This window comes from Peromyscus californicus, unplaced genomic scaffold, assembly GCF_007827085.1.
Source record: "Peromyscus californicus insignis strain IS unplaced genomic scaffold, ASM782708v3 Scaffold_5__1_contigs__length_169319896, whole genome shotgun sequence".
NCBI lineage: Eukaryota > Metazoa > Chordata > Mammalia > Rodentia > Cricetidae > Peromyscus > Peromyscus californicus.
Window position 1 is genome coordinate 162,416,971 of NW_026294573.1, and position 12,801 is coordinate 162,429,771.

Below are 12,801 nucleotides of genomic sequence, written 5' to 3' on the forward strand. Positions count from 1 at the left end.
GTGGTCTTAGATACATTTATTCTCTTATTTTAGAATAATTTGAGAAATAAGTAATAGAATAGAGCCTCTGATTCAGGATCAGAATATATTACTATTACCCAAAGGAAAGGTAAAATTCTTCTGCTTCATTCCTATGGTGGGAGTAATTGTTGTGAAATTCATGTTGTCAGCAGCGGAGCATGGTCCCTTTAAAAATGGAAGTGTGGCTCAGGGCATGAATAGAAAGTAAAGGCACTCAGCTCATTTTCCTGCTGCTCATTTTCCTCCTGAAATTTCTTTGGCCTTTTCAGCCGCTGAATTCTTAACCTTGAAATCAGTCCTAAGACAAATTTCATTTCTAGCACTGAGCATACCTTCAGAAATTAAACACCCACACCCAGAATTCTTTCCTTGCTGCTGCAGGCTTGGCGTAGGCTCCTCGTGGCCCAGAGTTGCTGTGTCTCCACGTGCCCTGGCTTCTGTGCTCTCTGACTCCTCTCTTGGAGCTGACCTGGCATCCAGGGCTGGACCACATCAGACACATTCTCAAAGTCTGCCACGCTCAACTGCTTTTTGCAGCTTCTAGGTTTTCCTGCAAGGGTCTTAGGTTCCTACTCCTCCATTTAGCCCAGTTACTTTCCCCATACTTAACAATTACATACTGTGCTGTACTTAGCCTCATTCATCAATTTAGAAAATATAGGACTCTCACTCTCCCACCTGTGAAACTAGTGTAGATCTTCTGTCATCTTGAAATAGAAACAACTAATCATATTTCAATGAAATCATTGTCTTAGGAAATAATCCTAGCATGTGGACCTTGTTTTGTTTTCTTTTGAGTGATATTTCTCCCCAGGAATCTACTTGGCATGTTTCATATTCTTCTATTATTGCTTACAATAGTCAGACATTTATAAATTAATGTAATGAACTTTAGTTCTCATTTGTTGTAACTGAATTCATTTCAATAAACCTTAGGATTCCATGGGATGTTGACTGTATATATACTAACTAAAGGACTTCATCTAAAACCCAGGGATCATTGAAAATTACTGCTGGTATTTACTTATGTACATTTAGTAGCATTTAAAAAAGTAGATTAGAACATATAAAAATGATCCTTTTCCTTCTTTTCTAGTCTTTTAAAGCATCTATTTACTGAAGCCTTTTGTCAGTCTCCTTTAGAAAGCCATTTAGTCCTCGTGTGATCTCCTTTATTTATAAGCTCTCAGTTATGCCTGTTGACTTAAGTAGCTTGGATAAGCCATAGTGTTGTCAGTGTCAGGAACTCTGTTCCTACCCAACGGAGAACAAATCTGCCATGGTCCTTCTAACACAAGGCTTGTATTTCCCCCCTTTACTCTGCTCCACATAATAATTCTCTAAAGTTGTGTATTTAAAAATGGGAATAATTTACACATAGAAGTTCCAAAAATAAAACAAAACCAAATAAAAAGACAGAACTGAAGTGAGAAAAACCTTTCTAAATAGGGATAGAGAGGTCATGAGGGAAGAATGGCGCTCCAGTGGGGAAAATGATGATCCTCATGTCTTCTGACTTGTCTAATTTCAATGTCCATAATTATCTGTTTCTATTGTATAATTCCAAATTATGTTGTCTATTCAATTCTGAGGGTTTTCTTTCCTAACTTCACCTGTTGGGGAGACTTACATCCCAATAGCTGTTGAAGTCTTATTTCTTACCCAGCTTGAGGTTACACTAGGTCTCGTTTAGGATCTGAGAATGCAGGATTTGTTGCCTTCTCAGCTCCTAGCTATAGTTATTTCTACATTGCTTTTGGCCTTTAGATCTCTGTAGTGTGGGATAGGAGGAAGTTAAATGCAAGAGGACAGTCATAGTCGCCACATTACCTGCCTCTGGTACTACCAAAGCAGCCAAAGCGCACACACGTGTTCATTAGGAACTTCCCTCTTCACTGCAAGCCTTATTCTCATCCCTCTTTTGAGTAAAATAGAACATGATACAAGTTGTCTTGTTACATGTAATAGCTCTGGCTGGCCTAACAGTCAGTATGATGTAGCTAAAGCCACTGTCAAACATGTGAGAATCCTTACATACAAGATACTTCTTTTGTTCTATTAGAATTCAAGTGAGAATTCAATTGTCAGTATTGTATGAGAGATCCAATCTTTAAGAAAATAGACTTCAAGGTTATATAATGTGTATTTTAGTATACATCATATTTTGTTTCTTGAGCACATAAACATATGCACCTTGGTCCTTTTAATTCTTTTCTTTTCTTTTTCTTACCATCGAAATTTATTCTCATCAGAAATACTATTTCTTTAGTCTATCAGGAAACTTCTCAGTAAATCATGTCCTTAGAAAGTCCAGAATATCTTTGTTTAAGGTTTTCAACATCCTTCCTGGAGCTCTCTCTGATTGAAGTGTGTTTGGGCCAGGGGAGTAAGCTACATCTGTCTTTGGCTAGGTTTAATTCAGCAAACTTGGGAGAGTATAGGCTCTAGGACTCCCATGAGGGGCTTTAATAGGGTCATTATATATATCAAGGTGCCTTTATTCTAACTTCTTCGTTTGTTTCATACTGGTCTTTGATATCCCATCTCGGCAAAGGGTATCAAATATGTAGATATACATGCAACATAGAATTTGAGAGGGCATTTAAAAGTATTTACTTTACTATAAAATTAAAAAAAAGGTTTGAATTTTCTTCAGTGAGATATGCTACAGATGTCAGCAGTTTCAACTCTGAACTTTATGCCTGAATTGTATTTGTTCCTAATTGATCTGGAAATAACATTTTTTCTCTTAGTGATACTGTGAGCTCAGGCTTTATTTACAAATACTAAGTGTCTAACAGATAATGATGATACAAAGAGAAATGAAGAGATAATACAGTTGCTAACATCTTTTTTTCATACTTTATTCAAAGAATAGATCTATTAGAAGGCGAAATGTTAGAGAATAAGGAACAGGCAATATCTAATTCCTTACAAGTGGGGTATTGGATAGGGGAAACCCGTCAAGAAGATTTTAAACTTTAAAGTTTTTGAGAAAAGATTTAAGGATGCATCATCTGAAAAAATTAATGAGAACGTGTCAATAAGCAAGAAAACGATTTTAAGAGCAGGAAAATGCTTTCCCAGATCAAGGAGGCATATAGAATGTGATATTTAATAAATAAATGGTTTTTCTTGGCTTGCATATTTTGGAAAGCCCATGTCCAACTATCCAATAGGTCAGATGAATGGGAATGACTTGCCTACCAGAGAGGAGAAACTGAGACCTACTATGGTGAATGTGATGCTGATGGTGTTGGAGAGGAAATCAGCATAGAACAGGCAGGAGCTGGTAGAAGTCTAGCCGCCTGATTTCAATCCCACCGGTTCATTTTAGCTGCCACCTCCCCCTTCCATACACACACACACACACTTGGAATAGATTGACTACCATGGAAGAACAATATCTAGTAGGGAAGTAGAGAATGAAGAAGTCGTCAGAAAGGATGAGTTATGAGAAAGCAACACTCAATAAGTAAGCACACTTAAAAAAACAAAAAACAAGAAACAAGAAAACCCAAACAAAGCTATGAACGCAAATGACGCCTGTTGTTAGGCCTAACTCCAAGAACAAGGAGGATCCAATTTTACCAAAATGAGTGCTCTTGAAAAGAGCTGATGGTGCCGTTATCACTCATCCCAGAGGAAAACTGTAGCAGCACTTACAGGATGACTTGGGCCATCTCTAGATGGCTAAGTTTGAGGTTGATGCTCCCTATATGTGGAAAACACCCCGTATGAAGAAATGGGTGCTGTGGGGTCTGAGGATGCAGCCAACAATCATAATGGGGAGACCATGGTCATCGAGTAGCGACATGTGTACATCTCAGAATGTGTTCTGGGGAGGGGACGCATTTTGTGGAATATGTAGATTCTGCCTTGGAGAAGACACAATGTTCTGCTATATTCTGTCATGTAGAGATCAATTAAAATTATATACACATTTTTGATGTTAGTCCTCTGATTCAATATTACTTGTTTAATTTCTATATTTCAGAAATTTCAGACATCAGTGACAACTGTGTATCTAGGAGCTATTAATGGTGAGAGATGCTGTAAGTCATATGGCAGAAAGATAGGAGATGAGGAGGAAATGCAAGAAAACAGGAAACAGAGATCATAGTTTTGAGAAACATAAGGAGTGAATCTAAAGGGGGTGACATGAAAACCTGAGCACCCTTATGGAAAGGTAAAATTAGAAAAAAAAGACAATTAACTTGCCTTCTCTAAAGGTTGTGAGAAAATTAATGGTCTCAGACGAAGGAATAAATCTTAGTTAGGAAGCAGGAAGCTTCCCCTTTCCTTCAGGAATCAGAGACCTACAAAGTACCCGTGCCAAGGCGGCCACTGCAAACAATGAGTAAACATTGCTAGACATATTTTACACAGTCTACAAGGTGAATAAAGACATTTGGTTGATCTTAAGTTGGGCAGGCGTGCAAGAAAGACAGTATAGAACCTGCAGGCACCGAAGAGAAAAAGTGACGGTGCAGTCCTGCCCAGAAGGAAGATGCTGAGGAAATGTTCATCTTCTTGTGGAAGGAGACCAGACACAATGCAAACAGATAGTGAGTCACACTGAGATCATTGTGTTGGTGTGGTTTTATACCTGGCAAGAGCCAGGATCCCCACTCTCAACATCCTAAATTAGACAGACATGAGAATTACACAGGGGGAGTGTTTCACAGGTGTGTTTTGTTTTAGTAGCTTGAGTAAGACAGATTTGATTATTTACAAGGCCCATTTGGCCTGGAGACTTTGGATCCTGCCTGATGGGTGGCTAATTTCACCTGAATCTCACATGGCTTTCTTCTTGGTCTTTTCTACCTGCATGTGATAAAAGTATTGTAACTAAAAGAGAATACCACAAAGATAAAGGAAGGTCTAGTCAAATAGCTCCTGACACCAAATGCTATCCTCAACACAGTGAAGAGGTCTGTCTGTAACAATGTATGCCATTGCTGATTCATCTGAAATCCTTATAGTAGAGGGGGCAATGTGGAGCCTCAGGCCTTGAACTAGTTCTCACATGATCAGAGTGTGGGTAGGAGGGAAGAAAGTTACCAAAAATCATGTAAGAAGTTAATTTAGGGAAAAGGAGTGTAATGGATTCTCTCTCTCTCTCTCTCTCTCTCTCTCTCTCTCTCTCTCTCTCTCTCTCTCTGTGTGTGTGTGTGTGTTGGGGGTGTGCTGGAGAATGTTTTAAAAACTTTCAGCATGTTTAAAATCTCTCTTTCAGATAACCAAGTAAGAAGCATAAGTGTGATGGCATTTCAGATTTGAGAGAGGGACAGCTATGGCAGAGACAAAATTGAGGGTGCTGGGCTACTACAGTAGAATGAATCAGAACTTTCTAGGGTAAAGGACAGGGATGTGACATCAGGAGACTTGGGGACATACACTACAACATGCCTCAAGCTTCGAGTTTCTCTTTTACAGCCCTTTCTCTCGCACCATGTGTTAGTATACAGTAAAGAAATACTCTTGATAGACTGCATTTCAGAAAACAAGTGCTGTTTTTAATATCAATTGTGTGAGCATGCAACATTGCTAAATACAAAAGTCATAGAAGCTCACAAATGACTTCCAAGGCTGTCATTCTTCAGTCAAAGAACAATGCAGGGCTTCTAAGACATCATCAATTATGGATCCTTTCTTCTTTTCATTTAATGACTACACATTTTCTCCTTACTACTGCAGGATTAACTCAGAAGCTTGCTGCCCAACAGTTACATCTTTTTTCTTTTATTATTTCTCTGAGAAGAAATAGAAATGCCATTCATTTTCTAAAATGGTACCTTGATGCCATGTCTGAGGAAGATTCAGTGATAGGGCATCAACAGTGGGCTGCTATATTAGGATTCCCTGAAAAATGAATTTTGTGATTTCTTGTACAGAGTCGAGAGCATTTCTGTGAACTCGAGATGAACATGCATTGACATAAAAGTGCTCTCGGTTGAAAAAAGGTAAATTCAACAACTTCTCACTTATCATTAATGTATCAAAAACCGAAATCTTTGCGTTTCTCGGTAATTAAATAAAAAAGCATAGAATATTGATACACATTTATAACATAAACCTATGTAAATTTTCAGTTTACATGCCAAAAGTAAACTCTCAAAATAAGCTATAATTGAATATTTTAAAAAGAAAAACATAAAACAAAAATAAAAGTGGGCTTAGCCACATGTGTTATTGATTCATTTGCAAATCACAAGAAAGGCAAGTCCCTTTTGAAACTCACGGTCCTTCTTTGTAAAACACAAGCTGAGCGAATGCATCACTAACATTTTCCATACAGAGAAATACGCTGTGTAATTAGCTTTAATTTTATGACATGTGGAATAAATTCTGTTGATAGAGAAACATGGGCTCAAATTAGCTTTCTAATCTTGCAAAAATCAGTCCTTATTCATGTTCACTTCCCAATGTGTGGAAGGGGAGAAAGGCTGAACTCTACATGGTGCCTTTGAAGAGTTGGAAGAAAGGGTTCCGAAGTGACTCAGCTGGAGTGGTTAACAAGCACTTGTTTGGGTTGCCTACTCTTCTGTCTGTCGTTACAGATTCATTCCCTATGCATTAGTATTTACTTGCAAACAACAGATATTAAATGAAAATTAGGAGGTTCTATGCACTTTTGCCAAACAAAATTGATACAATGTGGGAGATTGAGAATGTTGATTTTTTTTCCTTTCCAGCTTGAGAATACCACTGGGTTTGAATACAGTACACAAAGAGTAAGAGGCCAAACAAAATCAAAAGCTCCATATGACTTCTCCATTTAGCACTACTTATATATCTGAAGACAAGCATGGCACCACATGCATTAGTAATAGTATATCACACAGGGATATAAACCTTCCACATAGACTCAGCACTGGTTTTAAACTTTACAAAGCACATGTGAAATCAGTTTGGAATTCCACAACTTTAAGAATGAACTTTATATTCACAAGGAGGCTAGAAGGATAATTAAACAAGGACATTGAAAACTGTTAAATGTTTTAAATAGATTGTCAAAGATTGTCTAACCTGGCCCAGAAGCTTCTGCTTACATGTTTGAGTCTATCAATAGATAGCTTTGTTTCACTCCTAACTAGCCTCCAATGAGTTAGATCAAAGCAAGGCCTCCATACTTAATCTGTTTGTTGTTCTATATCCAGAAAGTCATACTTAACATTCCTTGTTTTTCTGGAAAACATCCATTTGGGGACTAAATTAGACTCATGTCCTCCCAGTCAGTAAAAAATGCACTGTAAAGGAAGACATGATCGGACATACCTTCCACCTTGTGAGCATCTACAGAGACAGGGCGAGTTCCTGTCAGCCTCACAGATGGCATGTTGAAACACTGCTCTCTACTTACCCTGGAACTGTAGCTATGTCCTCCAGGATACTTAGGGGATCTTTTGTTGTCATCTGTTATTTGTCCCACAATTTATGAACCTTGGGCATCTTACTGAATCCTTATTTATTACCACAGACAGTTGGTTTCATAATACTGACCAGAAGGGTTACACAGGCCACAACAATTTTCCATACAAGAATCACGATGTCAAAAACACACCATAGGCCATCAACAGCATCAGTAAAATTGTGGGTAGGTGATAATTATTGTATCAGAATGCAAGTCACACTAATTATTAGTAAAAGTTTACAAACATTAAAAAGTGCATAATAACATCTGGATATGAAAGGGCTGAAAAAGGACATGGTAGAACACAAGACAGGGCTTCATGTTTTGGACTGTCCCCCACAGGGTGGGGAGGAGAGTACTTTCTTCATGAGCCATCCTCCAGATTTAAACAATGGCACACATCAGTGTGACAAAACTGATCCACAGAGCACAGTATTTCCAGTTATTAGAATTATCTGGCTTTCTTTTTTCCACTTTCTCAATTTTTAAAAATTCTTAGTATGAAAAATTAAAATTCATTGAGATACCTTCTCATTTAGACATAAAATCAATATTGATAGACAGAATTCTTGGCTGTGCAGATACTGAGAAGACTGAACTCAGGCAATATTCACATTAATGGATATCTCCAAATGCCTGTGTAATAAAGCAAAGGGCTCTCGGGGACTCTGGTGGACTTCATTGTCAGCACAGTTATCAAGAGGAAAGTAGTGTTTTACAAAAGTATGTTCTTCCCTGTGCACGCCACAACACTATGGAAAATTAAAAAGGCAGCCCTTTAAAAAATGAGTGGTATAAAAATTCACAGTAATGTATATCACTTTGTTTTACACAAGCAATCAAAGGGCAGTGCTGAGCAGGTCTACTGTACGATACGAAACAGTGTAAATAACACAGCACTAACACACAGGGACAGAATGCTAACAGTGCTCTCTGGATGGTTCTTTTACTGGGTGACTACTCCAGCCAGAGATAGTTAAACTCTGGGGTTCAACCAACCCTTTTCAATTAGACACAATTAAATCCTCTGACATCATGAGGGGCCAGATGCTACAGGAATCATCAGCGAGGTCGGTGCTACTCTCTACAAGCATTTCATTTTACGGTCAAGTGAAAGGACCCAGACAAAAAACGCTATCCAAGCACAGGCCAGGTGATTTCAACCATTGCTAATGACAGAGGTAGGGAAAAGGCTGTCTGCAGACACAGGCTCGGCCCCCACTTTTAACATGGCAACGAGCAGCTTCTCGCCATGCAGCACAGCCATTTTCTTCCCCTCCTTTTCACCCATGGCAGCAAATACATCCGAGCAGCGCCAGGAGATTGGCCACATTGTCAGGAGTCGGTGAGGGTCAGAACGGAGTGTTAGCTTTCAGATTTGGCGGCTTCTCCTTGGGCTTCCCCACTTTGTTCTGTGGAGCTTCTCTGTCCATCATCTTCACCTTCTGAAAAAGACAACAGAAACAGAGGGGAAAGAAAAACTCAGGCTTACTGACTCTTACTGTAGGATGTTGGAGACTTCAGACATGTCCACAAAGTCTGAACATGTTAGAGAGACAAGTGTGTGTTTTGGTAGTGCACGATCAAGAAAACAGTGTAAGCATTCAGAGCCTGGCACGTTCTGTGACATCGGAACAAAAGTCAGAAACAAATAACTTATGAAATGTTCGGTTATCCGTGACCGGCTGTGCTTTTGATAAAGGAAAACTCATAGCCAAGGTCATTACTCTTAAATGTGCTTTTACAATCTCCAGAAACCAAAGGAGGGACTGTGTCCTGACCCTCTAATTGGAAGAAATAGTTAAAATTTACCTTTCCTATCATTTATATAACTTTAGGATTATCCACCTGATTTCTCAAATATTTTATTAATTCAAAACTTAGAGTAACAGGGGAAGATGGAAAGGATTTTTGATAGTTGGTCAGTCTCTTGTCCAACAGTTTGCTGATCTCTGATCTGTCCTAACCACAGGTAGGGAGTCAGATTTAGGCAGATGCCAGACAGTAGAATAATGAAGGATGAAAGTAACTGTATAAATACAGAATGAGGACCTTGACTCCCATAAGAATGGATGGGGCATCCTGGTGTTTAAAGATACTGTTCAGGATTTAGCAATACACTGCAAATAGACATTGTTAAATGTTTGTTAACTAATTATGAAACAGTGGTATTGTTAAATACATATTATAAGAAAACAGAGACAGAAGTGATGAAGGAAGTCCCTCCAAATCTTCAGAAGTATTATATTTGTTTCTATGTGTATCATGTTTTATAGTTTAGACTTTCTTTAGTATTCCTTTTTTGCATGGAGAATGGTAAAGTCAGGTTGTTAACAGCTTGCCTAGTTTGAAACTTAATGATTTGAAGAGAAACTAAAAAATGTGCAAGGACTTAGATACTTAGAATTCAAAGGCAGAGTTGTTTAGAAAAGAAGATATGTTATGACCAGCAATATATTTGAATATTTTTTCAATTATATAATTATAATTTATTTAGTGCAGATGTATATTTTACTCTTTGTTTTATGAACATAAATCTTACTACTATTAAAATTACTTGTAGTAATTTAGTATGTTCTCTTGCATTAAAGTCTTGAGTCTAACAATTCTGAGTGACAGGCAAAACAGAAGAAATGAATCCATGGGTCAAAAGTCTGATATTAAGGCTTTCTGAAATTCGTGCAGTCATTTAAAATTGAATATTCATGTAAAAATTAAAATATAAATCTATGAAAAGAAATTGGAATAATTTCTAGACCACAGAAAAAATATATTTACTCATTTCAAGACCATAAAATGAAATAATGCCCTATAGTCTTTCTCCAAATTGCTTCGAGAGTTAAGTATATACAATAATGGCAAGGAAGTGATGAGCCCTAAAACATGCAGGTCCATGCAGTCCACAGCCATGATGCCAACATTTATCATTAATCTAAAACTGAAAGGGTACCTATGATATATTGACCTTTAGTAACTGAATAACATTCTGCCTTTTTTTGTTTTTTGTTTTTTTGAGACAGGGTTTCTCTGTGTAGCTTTGCGCCTTTCCTGGAACTCACTTTGTAGACCAGGCTGGCCTCGAACTCACAGAGATCCGCCTGCCTCTGCCTCCTGAGTGCTGGGATTAAAGGCGTGTGCCACCACCGCCCGGCAACATTCTGCCTTTTTAAAATCATGTATATAACCTTACACATTGTCCAACAATCCGAAGGCTTTCATACATTTATTCTTATAGTGAAGCCATATTGAGTGTTACAGAGTCAGAAATTGTAGGTTGCTTTTGTGTACACAACACTGTGGTTCCTTGATTGTGAATTCTTTTCATATTTAATGATTATTTTGTGCAAGTCTTTTTAATAAATTGGAAGAAGCTATGCATAGGGGAACTATTAAAGAACTTATTTTAATACTCAGAATTAAGGCTATCAAATATTTTAATGCATTATTTTTTTTCTTTTTCACCAGTAAAGTCAAGTGACTTGGATAAGTACTAAGACACATTTTTTTTCCCCACAAAACCATTCAATTATGAAAATTTAAAAACCATTTTATCTAAGTAGTACTTACATAACAAACATTTTTATTTCCATTCTCAATAAAAATGGGTTAGAGTACCTCTTTTGGAATGATGCTTTGAATTAAGATCTGCCTGACTCAGTTGTGAATCTTTTTAAATATGTATGAAATGTAGGAGATAGCCAGTATTATTATTCATGACAGGAGTCCTAACTCTATTAAAGCTTCTCCATAAGTAATTTCAAAGCTTTTGTAGATACTGAATTTTTTTGATCATGTGTTTTAATTTTTCAATGTGTGTAGGGAACCCTTTCAAGAACAGTCACTGAAATAAAAGGTGGGATTGAGGAACTAATCCAAGACTTTCATCTTGTCTGAACTGTTTTTAATTATGTCATCTGATGTGTGTGTGTGTGTGTGTGTGTGTGTGTGTGTGTGTGTGTGTGTGTGTGTGTGTGTATGGGTGTTTGTGTGTATGTGTGTCCTAAATTCATGTAGGGAAATGTCAGATCACTTCATGTCTTGTTCCTAGAAAGGTCTGCATAGAGTGACTCACCTGTCTTGTTGATATCAAGACCTGCTAATTTCAAGGCTAATTCATTGCTGTTGCCACTTGCAGAGGAAACCAGGATATCATGTATTGCATTTCTTCTACCTGTTCTTCCTGAAGCAATAAAATCTGCATATGTAGTTTCCACATCAGTCATTGCTAACAAATATCCACATAGCAGGGACTGCAAAAGAAAGAAAAGGAAGTTAATTGGTGAATGTAATTCTAATCAATGGTGAACATTTGACAGAGAAACATTAGTATTAAATGAGTGGCTTATGAAATGAATGGCTTATAAAATGAATGAGAAACAAGTGCTTAGAAGTAGGGTTTGGATTCTTGTCTGAAGTGTTTATATCAAACCACAAAAATGACCAGCATGGCAGAAACACCCTAAGGGTGCAGTAGTGGCACACATATCTTGGCTGTAACCAACACCTCCCTGACTTCCAATGTTTACACTTACACTCACAGATACATGTAGTTTTCACGTTTTATCAGAAAAACTTCCTTTTGCAAGAAATGGATACCATTACAGAACACCAAAACCAACGAAAAAGTGAAGAACAAATGATCCTCTGGTGCCCGGTCCCAATGGATACATACACAACCCAGTTCCTGAACGTATGGCTCAAGGACCATTATTGAAGAGATTGGGAGTTGGGTTATAAGAGCCAAAGGAACAGCAAGTTTGGTGTAAGACTTGACTACTAGAAATGTCAGAAAAGCTACACTTTGATGAAGTCTCATCAACACGGCTTTCTGTCTAAGTTACTGTTCTATTGCTGTGAAGAGACAGCATGTCCAAAGTAACTCTTATAAAAGAAAGCACTTAATTGAAGACTAACTTACAGTTTCAGAGGTTATTCCATTATCATTACGGTGTGGAGCATGGCAGCATGCAGGCATACATGGTGCTGGAGAAGTAGCTGAGAGTTCTACATCCCGATTCATAGTCAGAAGGGACACTGGGCCTGGTGTGGGCTTTTGAAAACTCAAAGCCTGCTCCTAGGAACACATTTCCTCCAACATTATGGCCATACCTTCTAATCTTTCTAATACTTTAAATTGGCTCCACTCCCTGGTGGTTAGACTTTGAAATACATGAGACTGTGGGCACCATTCTTAATCAAACTACTGCATTGCCTAACTAAGACCTGAACTAATGAGACCAATGGATGTGATAACATAGAAGGGGGAAAGCTCATGGGACCTCAACCCTAGACAAGGAAATATAGGTAGTTGGGGAGTGTCATTGGAGAAATGGTCTTTCCCAGGGAAGAGACTCTCAACTGGT

At 38.0% G+C, this 12,801-nt stretch overlaps 1 protein-coding gene across 3 annotated transcripts in view; it reads right to left on the minus strand.

Moving 5' to 3' along the window:
- Positions 1-5,518: 5,518 nt before the first annotated feature.
- Pkia (cAMP-dependent protein kinase inhibitor alpha) overlaps positions 5,519-12,801 on the minus strand; it is a 75,230-nt gene continuing 67,947 nt past the window's right edge. For all 3 annotated transcript variants that reach the window (XM_052716724.1, XM_052716725.1, XM_052716726.1), the window contains 2 exons: positions 11,511-11,688; positions 5,519-8,883 (listed from right to left, as the gene is read on the minus strand). In XM_052716724.1, coding sequence (XP_052572684.1) covers positions 8,804-8,883; positions 11,511-11,688 — 258 coding nt within the window. In that variant the 3' untranslated portion in view covers positions 5,519-8,803. The remainder of the gene's footprint in view (positions 8,884-11,510; positions 11,689-12,801) is intronic.